Source organism: Myripristis murdjan, chromosome 1 (assembly GCF_902150065.1).
Source record: "Myripristis murdjan chromosome 1, fMyrMur1.1, whole genome shotgun sequence".
NCBI classification, from domain to species: Eukaryota; Metazoa; Chordata; class Actinopteri; order Holocentriformes; family Holocentridae; genus Myripristis; species Myripristis murdjan.
Genome location: NC_043980.1, coordinates 15,139,095 through 15,162,476, shown reverse-complemented (window position 1 = coordinate 15,162,476; position 23,382 = coordinate 15,139,095). Strand labels below are relative to the sequence as shown.

The following is a 23,382-nucleotide window of genomic DNA, read 5'->3' as shown; positions in this document are numbered from 1 at the left end:
CCACCTCTATTATTTAGTGTCACGCATGAAAACTCAACTCATTCCAGTTGATGCCGGCCTTCCGTTTAGGAGAGATATTGCAGATGGGAGGTTATAAGCAACCTCATAGAGGTCCTGGTGGCTCAATGAAAAATTAGCCTACAAACTAGCCTTCTTTTTCCCTCCCCTCTTTCTTTATGTCGCTAACTGCATGAGTACCCCTACACGGATTCGTTTCTCACTCTCTCTGTCTCTCATTAAACATATCATAAAATAATATTCATGCCATTAGTCCTGCTCTGTAATAGCACCGTCACTGATTCCGAACAGTCATTTCTGCCACTCATCTCAAGTGCTCACCACTTCATTACTTTCTTTCCTCTTTTTCCTTACTTATTTTTTTCTTTTATCTTGCCCTGTAACACTCTGCTACATTTCCTCTTTTTTCCTTCCTTTCCTCCTGCCTCTTTCTCTCTCTTGGCTGCGCCCCCTTCCACGGGCCTCTCTCCCAGGCAGTGAATACGCCCTCACTGACCCGCTGTATTTCCACTGCCCGTCCGGCCTCTTACACTTGGCACAGCTCGCCGACACACACTTGCATGCAGATGCCCTGACTCACTGAAGATGTGACATTTACTTTCTTTGGGCCAGGCGTGTTTCCACCATTTGTCAACAGCTGCACACCTCGCCTAACTGCTGGTCGCGTTTAACATCAGCCATGCTCTTGGCTAACATACTGTACACAACTTAAAAAAAAACAAAAAAACAAAAAAAACTCCAGCCAGCTCTTGAGCTTCTATATGAGCAACACTCTACAGTCACATCACATCTGCTTGCCCACTGGTTCTTGTGTTGACGTTTGTGGTTTGTTCTTCTGCAAAGCATTTTGTCAAGCCATGTTCGTCAGAGGCATTTTGAATATACAGGGGATGGGCAAAATAACAGTAACCTTTAGCATTTCATCAGAGTATCCAGTATCTAATGAGTAAGGTCACCCTTTGGCCTCAGAATAGCTTCAGTCCTTCTTGGAAGGCTGTCGTCAAGTCACAAACTGTGCTGAACTCTGGTAATGTTTGAAAGTGCAGCTGTGTGGTGTTTCAGCCCCATTTTGCTGAGGCATTGTGTCTAATTTCAGCCTATGTGGTTATGATTTTCACGGTTGTTTTCCTGGCCATATTAAATAATTTTAGCCTTCTGGTACGGAAACTAACCCTAAGTCATTTAGGTAGTCTTTTTATGTAGGTTTTCCATTATTTCGTCCACCCCCAGTAAATTTGATTTCAAAACTCTAGCTTGGCAGATTTTCTCTGGAGATAAAAATGACTGTTTCAAGACCAAAAAAGGAAGAAAAAAAAACACATTAGATACTAATTCAATTAAAAAAAACACAGAAACGTGACAAAAATTCATATGTGTAATCAAGCTCAGTGTAACTGAAAGCAACTGGCTTTGTACAACTTCTCTAATAGGCCAAGCTCACGGACAGAGCAGTGAGACAGAGGCGGGGAGTAATTAAATTGGCAGGTCAAAGTTCAAGGCAAGCTGTGGTGACCTTTGTTTAAGCCTAACGGTCACACCCAGATGGCCGGACTGGTGCTCAAACTGGACGAGTGAGGGGGAGGAGGAGGCAGGCAGACACACAAACCCACACAGTCAGAATGGAGCAAATGACACACAAACAAACACAGTGGTATAACTAGTTGTGAAGACATTTCTACCACTAAATTTGTAACCCAAACCTAACCATAATTCAAAATCGAATCATAAAACATAAGCACACACAAACCAAATAACCAACAACCGACAAAAAATAGCTAATCCACATCCCTTAAAATGTAATCCATTTCAGACTTTTTTTTACCATCAGATTTGCAGTGACTCATGCCTGACAGTTGCCATAATGGACCAAATTAAAGCACAAACAGGTCACTAAGCCTGCCGCTGGCAGGAGAGACAATTGTGGGTGTTTTGCTAAAAAAAAAAAAAAAAAAAAACTACTAAGGCCACGTCTACATGGATAGATTTATTTTTGAAAACGGAACTTTATTTCTCTGTTTTTAGAAACAGAATCCATCACACAGAAGTATTTCTGAAAATGTCTCTGTACACAAAAGAACAAGTCCTCAAAAAAGCAGAGGACTGCAGATTGTTGACATTGCTGAGTAACAAATACAAATACAGTGGAAAACATCCTACCTAATAATGTCCAAAACTGCGTAGAAAACAAATTCAGATAACAAAAACAAGGTAAGTTGTTTGTAAGGACAGGCGATGAGGTAGAGCTTCTGTGTACAGTATATTGTTGAAAACATGGAGAATGTCAATAGCAGCTGTATCAGATCAAATTCACGATGGTAATGTCAGCATTATCAAACTGTACAGCTTTCACATGTGGTAGTGATGACATGCACCTTTGAATCAGAGGACCTGGGGTTGTTGGTTCAAAAACAAAATAATCTTTCTGGCTCTTCTGGTAGGTAGCAGGCAGATAACTGAGGAGAGGAACACATATTTTCTGCTCTGCAAATTATGGCCAGGCTTTTAGCCACAGTAAAGAGCACCAAAGTGAAAAAGTTGCAATGATTTCTATGATTTCAAATTACTCCAAGCTTTGACAATTCTTTTTTCACATTTTCACTGTTGGGTTTGTCTCTTTAATCCATGGTCTATCAAATGAGCATTTGATCCAGTTATTTTGTAAAACACACAATTGGTCTGTCGCCTGTTTCTGTAAGCCTATTAATAAGCCAAACCTACAGGCTAAGATCATAAGCTGAGTAAAAACAAATGCATTTTCAATCTATTTAAAAAACAGTGGGTTTGAAGTAGTTGGCCATGCACTAGTCAACAGCGGATGGGTTAATAAAAGCTGTGACTGAATTTGGGTCACTCTAGAGCTGACCCATGCATCATGGCAAAAGGAAAACAGCGTTCTGACAAGCTCCACTCTGGAGATTGTGTTCGAAAAGCTGTATTTTCAGGAACCAAATTTTTGTGTCGGGAGGCCAAAACAGACAGGAAAAAGTTTCATTTTCAAAAAATTGTCATGTAGACTTGGCCTAGTTGTACAGCCTTACAGTGAGAAAATAAAATCTACATTAAAAAGAAGTCCAAGGGCATATGAGGACAAAATCCTTCCAGCCCTACTCACTTTGCATTTCAACTGAACTCCATGCCCTCCTTTTATCACCCCCCTCCCCCACAAGCTCCTTCACCCCATCCCCCAACCCATGCCAGTGTTCAGTGCTGTAGCTGTCTGGGTGCCCTCACGCTTCACTGCCTGATGCTGCGGGCATTCTGGGCGTCACTCCACATCACTCTGCATTAGACTCCACTGGATTGTCTCTGCTCTGTGTGTGTGTGCGCGCGTGTGCGTGTGTGTGTGTGTGTGAGTGAGAGAGTTTGAGAAACAGAGAGAACTGTGCAAGCATGTGCAAAATCTGTGTGCGTCCATCTGTGTGCAAGCAGCCTTAATGTTATGTGTGTATAATGTGTGAATAATGTCTGTATGTGTGTGTGTGTGTGTGTATCTTTACGGGTCATATAGTGTGCATTAATCAGAGCTGACGGTAGGCCTACGTGAGTGGCTGGCCTGTATTTTTAGAATACGAGGTGGGTGAGAGGGTGTAGCTTACTTCATTGTGATACACACCTTTGGTTTTCTGATCAGCAGCCTGAGGGAGAGAAACAGAGAGGGAGGAATTTAGCAACGTAATACAGCAGGAGTAATATTAAACAGCGATGAAAATTGCAACAACTGAAACCAGGAGGTTTATGCAACAGGAAGTGGATTAGCGTTACTAAGCAAAGGGATGCAGTCTATTCAAACTAACTGTCATCTGTTCTGTTGAATGGAAACATGTGAAATAATAAAAGCCAGTTGCACACAAGCAGTTTCCTACCCGCATCTACACAACGAATTCAAAGCTGATGAATTCAATTCAAACTATGAATGTGTAAAGAACTGCACTTAATAAAGCACTAACTGTGTAACCCCCCTTTACACACACACACACACACACACACACACACTGCATATGACACGGTGACTGTTTCATTTTCACCTTTTTCTGAGCGGCGTCCTTCTTGGTCTTTTCTTCTTGTTTTTTCTTTTTCTTTTCTTCCATCAAATGGTTCTCTTTCTTCTGTCGCTAGCTTCTCTCAGCTGCCAGACCAGAAAGAGAAAGAGGGATTTGAGTAAAAAGTCCAGGGGAAGGGCAGGTTTCAGATTAAGTGGGCAGACGCTTTCACTATTTCATGGTTACAACTAAGTAACCAGCACTCGCTTTACATACATGACACATTCACATCGTCCATCTGCATTTACAAACATATGCATATTGCACAAAAAATGCTAAAATGGGTCCATTTATGCGCCAGTACACACAAACTACAGCACATATAAACTTTCAACCCCAGCCTTTTCATCTGTGTGTAAGTCAGAGCCAAAGTGCAGTGTTTGGGAAAACTTTTCCGTCCTCAATCGGCACTTCATATGTAAATCTTGGCCAAAGCTTCTGAGGAACACTCAAGAATTGAGGAGGAGATGGAAAGAGCAGGACAAAATACAAAAAAAGAAAATATTAAAGAAAAGTAAAAGAGGCAGAAGAATAAGAGGCTGGAGAGAGGAGTCTTGCGTTAAAATAAATAAGGGGAAAGGAAGAGGCTGAAGCGTAAGAGAGAGAGGGAAAGCAAAGAGAAGAGGTCAGTGAAAGAAGACTGGGTTTAAGCACAAGAAACAAGAAACAAAGGGCATAAAAAAGTCTGAGAGGCAGATAATGTAAAGACCAACAGACTGACAGAATAAGACACGAGGCCTTTTTCCCGAGATCTGCTTCCAGTGGGCATGAGTGTAGCTAGCTAGCTAGCCTGAGGGCCAAGGAAACTAAGTGCTTCATTTCAGCCTGTATTTCCTTTGGCTCAGCTATAGTGACAGCTCCTGGAAACTATTAGAGGCATGAGCAGGGCCAGAGAGACTGTACATGTGAGTGTGTGTGTGTGTGTGTGTGTGTGTTTGTGTGTGTGCGCACGTTCGTGTGCAGTCCTAGCTCAGTGCAACTGATACTGATCAATAATACAGTGCTATGTCATATCAAATCAACGAACCCTTTCTCCAAAACATGCAATAAAATCAGTCAATCATCTCCATGTCAGTCTAAAATAATGGGCTATTCCTCTTGGCCGGCCTTTCTGTGAAGCATGCACGTACACACACGCACACACACAGACGATATTCATACACAGAAATACACACGCACACTGAGGCCTGCCTTGCACAATACGCCATTGTACTTCATCCTTGGCAGCTACAAGGACATGGCTTTCTCTCACCGAATGCTGAGTGATAAAGAGTGTGTAAGCCATGGGGACGGCAAGCAGGCACACACACAAACAAAACCTGACAATTCAAACACCTTGAGCAGAAGCCACAGGAATGGATAAAGACAGACAGAGGGCTTCTGCAACAAGACATCAACTAACAACCAGGCGCAAAAGCATCAAACAAGAGTGCTCATTAGGAGTTTGTTTATCAAAATGAGAAGCTTTCTTAAAATCAGTCTGAAAAATCACACACTTGAGACAGGTAGAGAAAAAGCAACGGATAAACAGACAGGCAACTAGGCATGCATCCACAGGGGCACAGACATGAATCTAATCTGAATATATGAATGAATCATAACACTCATAACAGGAGATTAATGAAAGGCCCGCCTCCCGCTGAGGTGCCCACTGGTAGGGGGAGGGAGCTGTCAATCACAGAGACAGGACAGGCCTTGAAGACTGATGGTGGGGCAAAGTCTCAGTGGGGGCAAGGGAGAGACACCGGGAGGAAAAAAAACAGAGAGAGAGAGAGAGAGAGAAGGAGCGACACAGGGGACAAACCGACATAAGGACAGAGAGAAAGCGAGAGAGGGTGAGAGAGAGACATTGGACTATGCTGTCAACAGACAGTTCAGAGCTAAACCCCGGGGAAGACTGCCAGACTAGTGGCCATGGCAGCGGGGATATAATGAAAGACAGAAGATAACACTATAGTAGTTTCTCTAACCAGTCTTCCTCATTCTTTCTATCTCATCTCGTTTCTCTCTCCCTCTCTTACACACACATACACAGTCCTATTTTTTGCAACGAGGCTCTCTCTCTGTGTGTTTGTGTCTGTGTGTCATTGTGCTATCTCAGCAGCTAGGGGAAGGCAGCCCTCGGGTAATAAATAGGAACTCAATTTGTGTGTGTGTGTGTGTGTGTGTGTGTGTGTGTGTGTGTGTGTTTGTGTGTGTACAGATAATTGTCTCAAACAGGGAAAAGACGGGAAGAAAGCAGCATGTACGGTATGTGTATATGTACAGTGTGCATTTGTGTGTGTGTGTGTGTGTGTGTGTGTGTGCCTCAGTCCTTCTCTGACAGAATTGAGACCATTAAACAGCCTCAACTCTATTCAGCGCACCCCAGCCTTCCTGCATGGTGATAACAAGCCTATAGGCGCACAGCTTCCCACTGTCTCCACCTCCGCCGCCTGAACCAATCCAACACCTCCCTCTCTCAGATTCCTTGGACGGCGTCCAAAAATACGGAATAACTGGGGGATGGATGGAGGGGGTTGGGGTTGGAACACAGTGACAGCATGTGAGCAGAGAAAAGGACAGGGGATAAGGGGGAAAACATTAGCCAGACTCATTAACTCCTCATGTGCTGGAATTTCCTGCCCCGCGTCAGCTACTCGGTGCAGAGCCTCTCTCTCGGCTACGGCTGACCACCGTCATCCTTTTCCACTCTAGTCTCTCTAGTCTAGAGGGCCCAACCCATCTGGTGACGTTCACAGAGGATGAGAGGAAATGAGGGATACATGTGGGGAGGGACGGGTGAGACTGTAAGCAAAACAAACACAACAACAACACTACCACTCGAACTCATATGGATTTATTATCTACATAATTTCCTAAGAGTCAATGCACGGGGGATGGGTGGAGATTAAAAGGTTGCCAAAAGGTCACCAAAGGCTGGCAACAGCCTGGCAGAACAGCAGTATATTATATCATATGAAATGCTATTATGTCAATTTATGCTGAATTCATTCCCAAAATGCAAATTTCTTTCAAAATTTCTAGCCAGCGACCCCACTGCATTCATGGTGTCAGCTCATGAAAATGAATTTCAACAAGACGAAGAAACTCTGTATGTATCGCTAGGGAGAATACCAAAACAGTATACAGCAGCATTTGTTCATGTAAGACATACACTCAATTCTTACCATAAACTAAAGGCCATTTGTTTTCCACTATCTTTGCATGCTCTGACATCACAAAGTGAAATCAGAGAAACCAGAACTCTGAAATGATACCTGACAACCAGATACCTGAATTTACAACTTGTAACTGTGAGTTGGATGACCATTTAGTTTGTTTTTTCACAAGTCTGAGCTATTTTTAAACAAGCTCTGAGTTGACACAACACAACATTGGGTGTACTGGTAAGGGAAAAAAAGAGTAGGAGAGAGTGATCGGAGTGTGTATCAGCTGATGTCATCAACACCAAAGTTGACGTCCCTTCTGAACTCAGTGGCCCCACTTATGTTTTTACCTCACTCTCCTTCTCCGTCGCTCCCTCTTTCTCTCTGTGTTGCTGACACCAGCATCTCCTCAACAGTGACCCTTGGGTGTCTCTGCTCTGACTATCAGCATCAGGTTTCCCCTGGCTGGCAGCATGACACTGCAATTAGGCGAAATATGTCCTGCTTTTAGGTCACTGACCTACAAGGGCACAGTATGTCATTCTGGCTTCACTTACATTGTGAGGACATGGATCGACTTGACTGGCATAATACAGCCGGTAACTTAACCAGTAAGTAATTTGTTTACATTCACTTAGCTGTTACAGCCACCCCAAAAGCTAGAAAAATGTAGACTAAATAAATTAAATTCACCATCTTGCCTTACTATTCACCACACTCCCTCCCAATGACAGCACGACTGTCTATATCATGATGTAACTAGAAAAAGTGCAGTTCCCGAGGAAACTGCATGGGCTAGCTGGAGGCTACTGAAAACAAGAGCTAAAAGCACCTGCTGGGTGCCATGGTGTTCAGGGTAGTTGACAGGGCAGTAATGGCAGAAGGAGTTGGAGTACCTGAAGTACTACTAAATGGAAAAGCAGAAGGGGTTGAAGCACTTAAAGCAGTACTAAAGGTAATAAAAAATGTTTGAACTACTTGAAGGAGTACTACATATAGTAATGGTTTAAAGTACAGTTCAATGTGTCAAGGTTGAAATGACAGACAGAGCACAAGGAAGAGTGGAAGAGCGCAAACCACGTTTTGAGTACAACAGAAAATAGTGAAATTGAATCCATGTAAGAAGACATTATATTGTAAAAATGTTTGCAAATTGTAAGAGCAGACAAATAGTAAGCAGTTTTTATAGTTAAAAACAAACACATAGTTGAATAAAGAAAGAAAAAGAAAGTAAAAAAAAAATATATATATATAGCATTGAGTCTGAGAAGTACAATGTAAGAGACTCTGCAATTAATTCCAGCTGGCAAGAAGTTGCATAGATTAATGAACAGAACACTGATTTTAAGTTTCTGTTTGTGTGTGTGTGTGTGTGTGTGTGTGTGTGTGTGTGTGTGTGTGTGTGTGTGTGTGTGTGTGTGTGTGTGTGAAATAAAGACGTGTGAGAGACAGACAAGGTCTGAAATGAGGGGAATGACAGTAAGACTTATAGACAGTTTTCACAGCAGCTGTTTTTGCAATGAAATGGCAGCTAAACACAGATGTTACTGATGACATTAATTAAGGTGACGCTGCTCCTGTCAAAATGTCTGCTGTGAAAGTCTATAGACTGAAAAGAGTGTGTGCATGTGTGGAGAAATATAGAGAAGAAATAAATAGTGGGAAGACCATAAGTGTGCTAGCTTCCAGCTAGCCAACAAAATATCCCAAATGCAATATGCCTATTAAATTTCTGATTTGCTCACATGCTTAAAAGTCAGATGCTGTTTTCTTATTTTTTCTGAGCTGTAATGTCATGTCTTGCATTTTGTCTTATTTTATTTGCTGTTTTAGATACTTTAGCGTCTTAATGGTTTGTGAAGCAGAAAATTGTGGTGGACGAGAAAGATCTATCCTATTCTAGTGTATTCTAAAATACGAGCCATTCTTTAGCTGAAACGTTTCAAGGAACTGATCCTCAGACACACTCAGAGGAAAACCTTGGTGCCAAAATGATCCAATATCATTGAGCTACAATCACAAAGACTACCACATCAACCATTTCAGAGCAATACTTTCAGACAAACCACGGTTTTAGACCGTCACTTATAGACCAGCACTTTAAAATCGGTTAAGTTTAGGCCAGAGTTTGCTCAGATCAATGATTGGGAAGGATCTGGGCATGTTGTACAAATTTGCCTACTTCAGGGCATTTTCAGCTCCGTTTCAAACTGTTGGTCAAAAACTGCAGCTTGATGTGTCTCAAATTATCACCATTTATCCACATCTAGAGAAGAACTGTATGGGAAACACTCAATATGGAGACATTAAACCCTGACCAGTGATCCCACATAGTTTAAGTGATTTTGCTTCAGAATAGACGGATGAATGGGAAAATGTCCCAAGTCACATTGAACTGGAGACGCTGGGAAACTGTCCATAAATTGTACAGCGAGTGAAGATGCCACTTTTTTCTGAGCTGCATAAAACAGCTCCATAACCAGAGTGTGGCTGAGCTATACTGAGGGAGGTATTGTAACAGGAACACACTGTACAGGAATGAAGAAGGACACACACACACACACACACACACACACACACAAAGACATAGTTACAGACACACACAGGGTAGTTTGATGTGCACAGGCAGGAGGCAGTCTGTCTGATGCCTGTCGTTTTCCGCCAGGGATGCGGAGGAGGGGGAAGAGCAGAGGGAGGGAGGAGGAAGAGGAGGAGGCGAGATGAGGAAAGCGAATAGGGAAAAGAAACAGGCAGAGGATGAAAGCAGAGGCAGAGCAACACCAATTAAGAACGACAGCAGCCGGAGAGCCAGACGGGGCACAGCGAGAGAGAGGAGAGACTCTGTGTAAGAAGCGAGGAAGAGATGGAGAGAATCCTCACTGCAGAATGGAGGAGTTGAAAAAAATTATCAGAACGAAGCATCGAGGCTGGCAGACAGGGAGAGATGGGGAGACAGACAGGGGAAAAAAGGCATGGAAATATCAGTGCACCTTGATAGCTAGTGCCTAAGGAAGAAGAGAGGAAAAATGGGTATTGAGGACAGGAGAGAAAACAGGCAAAGGTAGCAGAGAGAGTGAAAAAATGGAGTGAAAAGGGCAGGATTGGTGTGTAACGGCAAAGCAAGAGAGACAGAAAAACCTAGAGGAGACAGAGAACTTGAAAGGAAAAGAGCTGCCAGGAAAATACGCAGCTTCACGTGTCCTGAGAGGCTCACAGACCAACCACAGACACAACACCAATCACAGAGGAGAAGACAGTGGGAGGAGGAAGGGGGAGGAGGAGTGACTTTCCTCTCTCAGCAGAAAAGCAATATGGTCAGGCCGTAGCCACAAAGTGTGGTAAACCCACTCTCCTCCATCATAACCATCCATCCAGCCACCCATTCCTGTGGCATTAGGGAAGCCACAGTGCTCTCCTGGGCATTATTACATGGAACATCACAGACAGCCCTTACCTAGGGAGTAAATCCCCTATAGCGGCTGCAACAGACCCCAACTACTATGCACAAGTATGCGTGGGCGTGTGTGCATGCATAAGTGTTTACTCAACCTGAACAGCTTGGGAAAAAACAAGCCTGTAAATTCCACAGCTGATAAGCAGTAAAAACAATGTTGCTGTGTGCGTGTATGTGTGTGAGTGTGTCTTTCTCAGTCACACACACACATACACAGTCTCACAAGCTGCTTGGATACAGTCTGTGCAGAGCAGCTCTGCCTCAAGCAGGTGGAGGAATAAATGACACCCTTTGCTGGTACTGGCAAGAGCAACACCAGGCTGTGTTGGGTGACCTACAGTGCTTTTACACCTAAAATCCAACTACTAGCCAGCACTTGAGCTCAATGTGAACAGGTGAACCCGAAACTTAAGTCCAGCATTATGAACATCCCAGATAATCATTGGCTTCGGCTTCCATGATAAGAAGGTTATCTGCTAATTTGTGAGCCACGCAAGTTCGATGATCAAGTATATGCTCTAGGCAATCCTAACTTTAACCTATATAACATGATGAATTAGCAATAAATCGGCATTGTTAGGATTGCCAGAAACTGGAATAAGAATGCTGCGTTTCAGTCGGGTTGGAAAACTCTGACACCAGTAACAACTGAAGTTAATATATAATTAATATATATTAATATATATACAGTTTGGATTTCTGCTAATGTAAATGGTGCCAATTCTTTCTCAAACGGGTGTTCCCAGGTTGAATTAATTAATTAATAATTAAAAATAAAGGTTTAAACCTGCATGTTTGGTATAAAAGTGGTACTAGACATGCTCAGTGGGTAAAACAATGGCAGACTCTTGGCTGCCAGAATTTGTAGATGAAGGGACTACCTGAGTGTGAACTGGTGGGTGGAGTGGTGTGACAGAGTGAGTGCAAGGTGGAGCAAGAAAGTGAAAGAATCAGACAGAGAGGGAGAGAGAAAAACAGAGAGAGAGAGGAGAGAGAGAGAGAGACAGAGGGGGCTATAAATAACAGCTTTGAAGTTTGCCTCTAGAAAATTAGCTCTCAGTGTCTTGGCTGCTTCCTCTGCCAAGTCGATATGAAACTTTAACGCGCTGGCAGCTCATTAAGTAGGAAAACAACACAATGCACAAGACCAAGCAGACCTGCTCTCTGCCAGCCAATAGAAAGCTTATTGGATTCAAGATGCTGTCGAGCAGTGTGCATGTGTGTGTGTGTGTGTGTGTGTGTGTCTTTGCTTATGACAGGGTGTTTATGTGAGTTGGGCTTATGTGAGTGTGTGCATGTATTTTGCATATACCTGCTTTTTTTTGCTCATTTGCTTTTATGCATGTCGGTCTGGTGGCTTACAGGCAGTATGGTGAATTCCTGTCTAAAGGTCCAGATGGTTATTAAGTGATACTACCATTAACACAATAGCTGACCTCTCATAATTAGCCAACAGCAGGAGCTCTTCAAACTTTCTCACCCGGGACCTTAACTGAATCCATTTCAACTCAAACTAGAATTCATCAAGTTACAATACTGTTATTTAGGCTCCATGGGGATACAACATCCCCTTTTGTGTCCACATCAAGAATCTCAATTTACTGTTTCAAAATATTTTTGATGGTCTTGTGTAGCCCACTGGGCAGAGCACAAACTAAAACTGCGAGGGTTATTATGGGACTTTAATTCCCACTAGGGCCACCCATGATAAAAATGTCCACCCTCATGGGAGTGTAAGGAGCTTTGGATAAACACACCCAACAAACTGCAGATGTTAGGTTTTGTTATTCTTACAGTGACTTGTCTCAGGCTCGTCATTACTCAGAAAATGTAACTGGCTCACTGTTTCTAAGCCAGGATTTGATTATCGTGATGTGGTGAAAATCTGAAAGAAGTCTGACAGCAGAATGCAAGTACGAAAGTGACCAAAAAGAATTTTCTTACATTAATATATCAGTTAGACACAGGACAGCGAGTGTCTTGTCCACATACAAAGAGGAAGGCTGCACAGACTACATTCAATGTCAACATCAAATTGTCAAAGAACTGTAAAGCCAAACTCAACAAACCTAACATTAGAAACACACACACACACACACAATGCATGCATGCACACAAAGGCTAGGAAAAATAAACCAATCGGCTGGGCTACACTCCCAAGGTTACTTTGACATTGACTGCCTTTCACTGCCAACCACAGTAGTGAGCAAACCCTCCCCAACACACACACACACACACACACAAACAAATACACACATACACACACACACGTCAGTCAACAATTCGCAGGCTGTCAACAGCATAAGCAACAACACGCACCGTGAAAGAGAGGGAGAAAATGTGCGAACAAAGCCTGCTCTGATGTAAGAGAGACAAAGTGAGCAAGAAGAAAGTCAAGAAAAAAGCGGAGAGAGGAAAATGTCAGTAACTGGCTGCTTCCATGCTGCTGTAGGTAGGGAGGTGGGGTTAGAAAAAAATAAAGACAACCCCTTTGGGACTCAAGGAAAAGAAAAAAGACATACTGGGGGAATTTTTGGACTGAGATGCAGAGGAAAAGTGCCAATTTTGTTTGAGGTTATTGAAGTAACTCTCATTCATGTGGATTTACACGAGCGTATGGAAATTCCAATGAAACAAAAATCATCTAGTTGTATGCTAATCTTAAAAACTCTGCTTGATATCAGAGACACAAGTCTGTAAGCAGGGGGTGTGAAGCTTTTCAAATCTGGGATCCATATCAGTCTCTCTAATCATGGGACCTACGCTCAAAAAAACTACATAACATCAGCTATAGCTACAAGAAAGGCTGTTAGCGAGTTTAGACCTAGTGCATAACTGATACTGAGCTACAATTATTCAGGGAGCATAATATCACTCAACAGGCCACCATATGGTGTGTTAGGGTTAGGCTTAGTCCTATAGCTGACAACTCCTGATTCAATTACCTCAACACACTTAAATTACCTTGATTGCAATAACTCCACTCTGCAATTTTAAATGTCATAGAATTTCTATTACCATAGCAAATCATTTCAATTATGTTGTTAAAACTTTGAATATAACCACAAGTAAGCCTGTTCTGTAACACAGTCAACAATCAGATTCAAAAGCACCACAATGTTCTGTTGTTAACAGGCAGCAGGTCTGTTTCATCAAAGGCATGTTAAAAATGACAGCCAATCCGTGCCAGCAAAATGACTCAAAGTACTCTTTAAAACAATCAAAACAAACAGTTAAACTAAACACTTGAACTCCATTGACTGCAGACAAGTTGATATTAGGGAGATAAAGCAGTCCAGACAACAAACAAAAGACCTGGGCTTACTAGTCTAAGCCTTAGCCTCTGCATAGAGCCATGCAACGCATGCTACTGCTATTTGCATAGCCTTAACCAAGAGCACGGAAAGTGCTGCAGGGCCTAAGTCCCGTTACATAATGAGTACGGCTGTCTACTGTTGGTTTAGAGCTGGGAAAAGGGAACGTCATATGCTGGGAGTCCTGCTTCTCTCTGTCAGCTTGCATGTGATGCCTCTCTCTCCCTCTCCATATCTCTCCAATTAGCCAACATGGAACAGAGGGAGGGAAGGAGGCCTCCACCAAGCACATTGGACATTCCCCTGGACCCCTGCCAACACTCACAGGCAGCTGCCCAGCTCTAGCTCCAGCTTCGCATCCCCCTTCCCCCAGCTCCCATCCAGGCCTGGCCCCTAAGCCCACACCCCCCTCTCTTGGCACACAGGCTGGACGGGGGGGAGCTACACAGACACCCAACCCCCCAACCAATTTTATGTCTCTCTTACATCAGGCAGGACCTAACAGACTTATCAGACGGCCCTCATACATCACACACAAAAGGGGAAAAACAAACAAACAAACAAACAAACAAACAAACAAAAACACAGAAACACAAAGAACACGAACTTCAAAATCCCACTGAGGAATTGAAGGCATAAATGGCATTGTTTCTTTATGCATTTAGGGTGATGATGTCTTTCCAACAGAGGGAAAAGCAAGTAATGTTAGCTTCCTGGCTGTCTACAGTCCTCATTGCCATCACCACAGTGAACTTACATACCTCTCAGTCTCTCTCTCTCTCTATCCCCCGTCTTTCCCTCACTTCATTTAGTGCAATGCTCTTAAGCCACACCAAACATAATGCTGCCTGGCAAGTCTTTATCCTGCCTGCTCGCCGTCCTCACCCAAACCCTCCCCCCAACTTGAAAATACCCTCCATACAGCAGAGGAGGAAAAGGGTAATGGCTTTTGGCAGACAGCCGCCCATTGAATCCAGCTGATTTCACTGTCAACGCCCCCCCTACTGGAGCAGCACCCTGCGGCGGTGTTAAGCGTGTTATCTATCAGGACTGTGCCAGTTGTTTTAAAAGCCTCATAATCACAGGCTCGGTAACTACCATGGCCAAGCCTGAGCTAAGGTCAATGACTGGGAAAAGGGATAGAATGACACAAGCCACTTTTCAAAAGCACGGCTAAGTGGGAGTTACCAGGCCCAGGGCCATCACAAAATGACATGGTATTGAAAGACCTGTTTGTTTGTTTGCTTGAAATAGGGCAAATAGGATAATTATTGTATAGAGCATTAAAAATGCTCTATACAAAATCAAATAAACAGTGGCAGAGGGCTGTAACAAACATCACTAGCCATATTTGAACCTGTTGTGGAAACCAGGCTAATGATAGCAACCTAAGGACTAGGCCTCTGCTCATGTTTTGTCTGTACAGGGTCAGACAAGGGGAAGAGAGCCTTGGGTTTCCTTTCAAACAAATGATCCTTCCCCTTTACTGATAAGTGACTGCAGATAAAGTTACTGCCAGGGTTTGCGCTCACAGCTTTGTTACAATACTCTAATCAAAACAATGTCAACATGCCAACAGCCTACAGCCTGGTTGGATCCAGAGCCAAAATGGGTCACGGGTTTCCTACTTAGAGGGGATGCCAAAATGGCAAAAGTAGTAACAATTCACTGAGTGTGGGTCCCAGTATGAGAAACTGAATTTCTCTTTTCGGTCCCTCTGCAATGAGAAACATTAGCCTCCAGCTAATTTTAAATTCTAATATGTTTCAACTGCAATCTCTGTAGGCTTGAATTTGCCAACGTTGCCTCAGACTGACACATTAGTCTTGTTCTGCCATTGGTTAATTTACGCAAATAACACCAAATCACAACAGTAGCTTTTTGTACTAATCCCTATGCTACAAACGTTTTTGAGAAGGATCAAAAAGAAGAAGCAATAATGACATCATCGTTGCAGCAACACATACCACGGTGTTGGGGCACCCCCAAAGCTGATGACCTAATGCCTGTACACACCCCCGGACCCCAATTTACCCTAGTGCCATGCAGTATAGCCACCTGCTGTGGCTGCAGTGGTGGTGGCTATGGTGCTTAATGCAGCGGTGTCTGGGAAGAGTAAGCCAGACGGTATGGAACTTAAGGAACTAGTATGCTCTTCCACTAATCGAGCTTTAGTGCTTTTTCTCTCCCTATTCATGTACTTTCTCTCTCTCTCTCACACACACACACACACACACACACACACACCGGAGGGCCCCTGCAACATCTTTTCACAGCCACCCTCCCCTCCTTACTGCACTACTCTGAACCCCTTTCGGAAAGATAGGCGTGTGTATGTAAGAGAGGACCCGTGACCCCAGGCAAAAACAGGGTGGTGTGTGTGTCAGCTGGGTGTCTAAGGCATGCAGGAGGCACCTCCCGACCTGATTAACAACTGCAGTGCATTAACCAACTGCCAGGGCCTTGAGCTTGACACAAATGGTCACACACTCCCAAGGTAAGCGTGTTAAGAATTCCATGCTGTGTATATGCCAGCAAAGCCATACACACCATCGGTGTACACACACATGCATGCAGAAACAATGATACACACACAGGCGCAAACATGCATGTAGGCATACATACACTGGAACATACACGTGGGTACAGACACACAAATGAATGCGCACATAAGAAAAGCTCCCTATCCGCCTGCCAGTGTATACATGCACGCGTGTGCCACTGCTGCTGCCGTGTATTTTTCATTTCATCATCCCATTGGTGTGTGACGATGGAGATAAGACAGCGGTGACAGAGATGTCAGAGAGGGGAAGGAAAAGGGGGTTAGAAATTGAACGGGAAATTATGTACTTCAATTAAGACACGCAGAGGAGATATTAAAAGCTATACTCCACTGCCTGGGGACAGGATGCAGGAAGGGGGGATGCAATGGAAGGCGACAGTTCAATCAAATCCCTGGCTTTCTTACCGAGCAAGGGGGTGGAGGAAAGGAGGGAGAGAGACAGGGCAGCTATGTTTAATAATGTACTTGGAATTAATGCAATGGATTGTACTGTACTGAAATTATAGTCTGTGAGAAGACGGATGATTTAATACGTCTAAAGAATGGACCAAAACGGTTCACAAGACTGAGAAGCCAACGACTGGGGATGTAAAGTTTAGTTGAGATTACGTCTCCGACACTTTAAGAAAACAATGCAAGCACAACATAATGTGTGTTGGTATGAAACAAAACACTCAGCAAAACCAGACAGTCCCACTGTCATAATGTAGCATATGTTGATTAAACCATAAAGGTAACACTGGGTATTCCAAACAAGCCTATTTTAACGACATAACACTTTACAATAACATTTTAAAAGCCGAGACTGTTGACTCATTTCAAAAACTCCTCACATCACAAATGCAGGTACTGGGTCTGATCCCATCCCACACAGCCAATCATAAAAGATCTATGATATAATATGGGAGTTCCCAAGCATTTTCATATCAATCTCCTAAAAATAAACACACATTAAGCCACGAGTACTCATTTGATAAGATTCTGTCTGGGGAGACTTATCGGAGGAGACTGCTGTTGTTGGGTATGATTTGGTACAGAATCCGCACACCTACATAGGTCGGGAGAGACGGGAACCTATGATCAGACAGCATTCCTACAACATGCTGTGGCTGATTAACATCATACGAAATAATAGTAAAGTAAAACTATTCTTCATTTTGCAGGGGACGCCCTACAAGACCACTGGAGGTCCCTGCACCCCAATTTGGGAACCCCTGGTGTATCCCAACCACTCGCCTGTCTGATCCGTCGTGTACTGTAACCTGGGGCAAAATAATCATAATGACTAACCTGTCTATATCTATAAAAAATAGACACACGAGAGTATTATCAGGGCCGGCCCGTGGCATAGGCAGTATAGGCAAATGCTAAGGGCGCCATCTGCTGGAGGGGCGCCGCTAGCGGCCAGAGGGACGCTGGCACCGGTTGTTCTACCGCATAGGCGGCGCCATTTTGAGCCAGGCCCACCCAATCAGAACAATATGTTTTCGGGATTAAAATGTTCATCCAGCCAGCCATGCCAGCCTTAGCAGAGCTCATGTGAAACTAGCTTCTCAGTCAATCAGCAGCTTTCTATCATACGTGAGTGCCCGCCCCCAGGCTGCGTCATCAGCATGTGACCCAATCAAATGAATGAGTTAGTTTGCGCGCAAACGGTCCCTCCCCGACTCAGGAAGAAAGTAATATGTACAGGTAAAGAGAAAAAAGAGAGACGGAGACGGAGTTTATTATGGCGAAACAGAGCAGTTTACTTGGCTTTTTCACCAAACCTCACCGTGTTGAGCAGGAGGAAACTCCTGCGGCCATTCCACCACTTGATTTAAATGTTACGAGTGCGAGTGCTAGTTTACCGGTGAGCTCAGCCGTCCGGCCCCGCTCCCAAAGCAACGCCAGTCCTCCTCCTCCTCCTTCATCCCTTCAGTCATGTCAGCAAGCCAAGCCACAGTAACAAAAATAACTGGGACCATTTCTGCTGCACTTAATAGCCTATGATAGATTTATTATTCTGTAACCAAAATAACTTGGACCTTTTTATGCTGTGTGCGCGTTTTATCCGTTGTTTATAAAACGGGTGCTTCCCATCCTTAAATGTGATTGGCTGAGCCGCGTTCCATGCCGTTGTAAAATCAGTGCAACCATATGAGTGCAACCCGCTGGCAGACCGCAGCACAAAACATCCCTGCGCCAGTCTAAACGGACATAGCGTTGCCTAGCAACCAACTACTCTGCGCTCCACTTCCTCATTAGGTCACATTTGTTTCAAGACTTTTGTAAACAAACTGTCAGACTTTGTAGTGAATTTTGATTTGCTGGGTGGCCTGAGCCTGGATGAGTGGTTGGAGGAGCTGCTTGGTGTCTGTTAAAAGACGCTGAATTCACCACCAGCAACAATGTTTTCGCCGGTGTGGTAAAGAAACTCCGCCGAGAAGGACGTGACAAATCTTCCCACCACCAAGCCATAACCGAGGCAGACTGCCAGAAGATGAAGCACTTTCAGGCACGAAGCTCAGACACAGCTTAGGGGCTTGATTGTAAAGTCTGGTTTGATGTGCAGCTTCATATGGGACGCCGGGCGAACGAGGGCAACCGTAAAGCCCGACTCTTTCAGCATACGCCAAGACGAAAATGGCCCAAAATATGTCACGCTGAATGCACAAAAAACCACAAAGATGCTGCCGAAAAAAACATAGAAAGCCTGAGGGGATTCATATATGAGCAGCCGGGTAACCCACTGTGTCCGGTGGCCTCCCTGGAGAAATAGCCTACCTCTCCCTGCTGCCTCCTTATCCACCTGCCTTTTATCTCCACCCAAAGCGGACACAGTGTGACAGATGTAGCCTACCGATGACCGATGTATGGTAAGTTAACAGTATACTTTTATTATTATTGTTGTTACTACCGACGTTAGGCATACGTCTGCGCAAAAACGCACCTGTTGCGAAACGCACGCCACCGTCCCTGCAAAGAGGAGTCCAAACATAATTGAACACTATTTTAACAATTGCACCATTAATGGAAATATCCAATTCAACATTAACGAGCCCAAATAGCCTGATGTGACATGATGATGGCGCTAGATGAAAAAGTGATCTTAGCGGTGGAGGGGCGCAAGAGAGTAATTTCGCCTAGGGCGCCAACATAGGAAGGGCCGGCCCTGAGTATTATGAAGAGCCTGGTTAACTGTGGCGAGGAAAATAAGCTGGGGTGATTATTTTTTCTAATGGACGTTTTAATTATTAGGAACGCCAATTAACACAATGTTACTGCGTTTGCAACACAGGCAGTGAATTAAATAAACTCGTCAATTAGTTGTTTACAGCTCCCAAGTACCTCTACAACCCACCACCTCCTCGGTGCATTCTTAAATTTCTGACATTCAGCAGCAATGACACACATGTCCACGTATTTCTAGCGGAAAGCTGTTGATATTATATTATTTAAACTTACCCGGCATTAACCACAGCTTTGGCAGCTTTCAGTGAAGAGTTGGTGCATGGCAGAAGAAAAAAAAAGATTCAGAAAAGCATTCTCCGATGTCTTTTCTAGAAAGTTACCCGTAAAGAGATGGAGCAGAAATTCAGTCGCAGTTAAGAGTCAGACTTGGCAGATTAGCCGACCGCTGCTGGACCAGCTTGGTGACAAAATACCGAGGTAAACAACGGCTATTTAGCCAGATATATACACACAGTAAGTAATTTACGTTGAGAGCAAAAAAAAAAAAAAAAAATGCCGAGAAATAACACTCGCTTGGAAACAGTTTGTTAAAACGTCACGATATAGCCTAATAGAGAGGGAGAAACGAAGCACCACTAACAACAAAACAAAAAAAAACGCACAGAAATAATTTGACTCTAAAAAGCAGCTAAAATTACGTTAGCTGGGTGGCGTTAGTCGTCGACCGTTACAAGGTTTTTTTTTTTTTTTTCAAACACAAGAAATCCGGCAGCTTTCGTTAAAATCGCCGTTGACTTCTCGCGTTTTACCAACCAACCGACGGCGTAACGACCCAGCCAGCCAACTTGTTTTAAAGTGCAAAAGAAATGTTTTTTTGTTGTTGTTGTTTTGTTTTGTTTAGGTCGCCAGCTGGGCGGCTAGCGACGGGCTGGCTACCGCAAATGCAAGTTGAGATACGACTCCGGCGAAATACATTCTGAGTGAATCCAGACGGTGGAGCGGACAGTCATGGTAGGCGTTCAGTGAGCTCTCGTCGACAGTGGTCTCGCAGCCATTTTGTTCAAACTAACAACACTGCAGTCTACTCTCTCCTCCTCCCGGAGAGCAGACAGACCAGGAAGTGGCTCCAGCTACGTCACTCCCGACCAACCAAAACACCAGGGATTGCCTCCGCCCCCCTCCGCCTCCGCCCCGCCCCCCTCCCGGTCCTCCCAGCCTTCGCCGGCCTGCCACAGATGATAGACAGGCGGATCATATTTCTAAGGTGACTGCTGAGGCATGGAGCTAATGGTGTTCACTGATTTGAGCAGCTTTCTGATGTTTTATGGCTAATTTGTTAGTGTGGAGCCTCTCTCCTCGTCATACTGTGTTTCTATGCCTTTGCGCTATAGTGACTCAATTATATGCAGCTCTTCTTACGGAGGCAGCTGTAGTGATGCACATGGATTTTGTTGTATAAATATCACAGCAAGCCCTTTAAATTACATGTGATGACAAGTAAGAAAATGGTAATAGACTAATAGTATATGTGTGATAGCCTCCCATATGATATATCTTTGAAATGCTCTAAAATGAAATCACTAACTCAATGCAGAAATAAAGATGCAATCAGAGTCCATGTAGGAACACCATTTCTGTCTTCACATTATAGTAATGCATATTGTACTTATTATAGATTAAAGATATAATGTTATGCCGACTTTAAATGACAAAAACCATGCAGTCCACACTTTGATAAAAGTAGTAGGCCAACAGTAGGATGGGTTTTGGATGCCTTTGAAAATATAATGGCATCATGAACTTCATTTGGGAAGCACAACCCAGGATCAATACTCCTTAAGGGGGCAGATCAAGTTCTTCTAACCAAGATGAGTTTTGTTAAGAATCTTTTAATCACATGATATCCAGAGACACGGGGCAATAATTCCAAGCTATTCACAAAATGATGGATGAGGTTGCCCCAGTGCCCCCTGAACCGCGTCTGCAGCCGTCTCGGTAAAAGAAAATGCAGCCCCTGTCCATTCTCTGTGCTCCATTCTCATGGAAATGACCAGCCCATACACAGACACACACACACACACAACATGCACACACACACACACACACACACACACACACACTCAGTCACACACAAACGAGCACAGTGTGGTGGGAACAGGTCAAGGCTGTGGCCTACAAAGGGGAAGGCTGACCAGTGAGAAGCGTTTCAGTAGAGCTCTGGGCTCCCATACATCACAGAGAGAGACTGCTAATGAGAAAGCCAGGGGCCCCGGCCAAAAGGTTTTTTTTCCCCCCACTTTTCAAGGCAAGATGCCCAGAGCTATTAAAACAGCAAGCTCCGACTGAATGGAGAAAGCAGATGTTCCGTACTCAGGGTTAAGAGAGGTGAGAGCAGAGGGGACTGCCTTAAGAAAAGCCTGAAGGGATAATGTAGTTCAATGTGGATCACAGACTATTAAACTGTATGCAGGAATTTGATGTTTACATCATTCAAATATTTTGTGTTCATATTCAACATTTCGTATCAAAGTAAATCAAATGCACCTGGACGCAACAATGATTTGGTCATTAATTACATGCTAATGCAAAATTGTGCTTAAATTATATGTAGCTGCCGTACTCTGCGATGAGATATCAAAGAGAGAGATGGAAATCTTTTCAGCACAAAAGGTAACTGGGATTTGAAATAATGACAATGATGTGACATGATCATAGGGAATAAAGGGAAGAACAACTATTTCTCTGTGTGTATGAGTGTAAGAGAAAGAAAGAGAGATAGAATATGTCTGCATGCGTGCACGTGTGTGTGTGTGTGTGTGTTTGTGTGTGTCCTTGTTCACTTCCACTCTCCAACTCATCACAGCTATTCTTTTAGGTGTCTCTGGGATGTTTCACCAATTTCCCTAATTGCTTTCACATTTAAGCAGACTGCTGACAGAAGCGAGCCAATGGGAAAGGTCTGCCTGACATTCTGATAAGAGGCAGCCCAGACACAAGCTGTAGGACTGCAGCGAAGGCAATCATTCACTCCTTCCACACTCAGACAATACTCTTCTCCTCCTCATGCTTCTCCTGTTCCGTCTCTTTTCCCCCTCATCTCCCTTTTATGGTCTTTCTTTCAGTACACTCTTCTGCCTTTTGTTTTAATTCCAGTCCAATCATGAGCCGCGTTCCGCATAAGGTTTTAATTTCAAGCCTGCCGCCAGAGTCTCACACACACGAATGCATGAGCCGACACTCCCACACACGCTCACACACATGAACGCATGTGTTCACCAAATCACCCATATTCTCATGCATACCACACACACACACACACTCACACACTCACTCTCACTTGGAAACACACACAATTCACAAACACACACACACACACACACACACATGCGCACGCGTGCACACACACACAAACACACTTACATGAGTGTTATGTGGCCACATGCATTTTTAATGCTCGTGTTCTGTGGCTACATTTTATCATTTAAACATGCCTCCCATGAGAGAAAGTATCTCCATCCAGAAACATTAATAATCACACACATTCATAACAGGCAGACACATTGCCAGACAAATTACATAAAAAGAATCCCAACAGGCTTCATTTTTGCTTCAGAAGTCAAAATATATTCCATAAGTTATGATTAAACACCAGCTAAATTTAAACGACCAC

The 23,382-nt window shown here is 43.8% G+C and overlaps 1 protein-coding gene across 4 annotated transcripts in view; it reads right to left on the bottom strand.

Moving 5' to 3' along the window:
• Nucleotides 1–20,812, bottom strand: part of tnrc6c2 (trinucleotide repeat containing adaptor 6C2) — a 70,765-nt gene extending 49,953 nt beyond the window's left edge. For 3 of the 4 annotated variants that reach the window (XM_030052010.1, XM_030052028.1, XM_030052036.1), the window contains exons 1-3: nucleotides 19,986–20,811; nucleotides 4,044–4,144; nucleotides 3,632–3,653 (exon numbers count right to left, since the gene is read on the bottom strand). In XM_030052010.1, coding sequence (XP_029907870.1) covers nucleotides 3,632–3,653; nucleotides 4,044–4,106 — 85 coding nt within the window. In that variant the 5' untranslated portion in view covers nucleotides 4,107–4,144; nucleotides 19,986–20,811. Of the gene's footprint in view, nucleotides 1–3,631; nucleotides 3,654–4,043; nucleotides 4,145–19,985 lie in introns of all 4 variants that reach the window. The other variant, XM_030052018.1, reaches the window with a different exon arrangement.
• Between the last annotated feature and the right edge of the window lie 2,570 nt (nucleotides 20,813–23,382).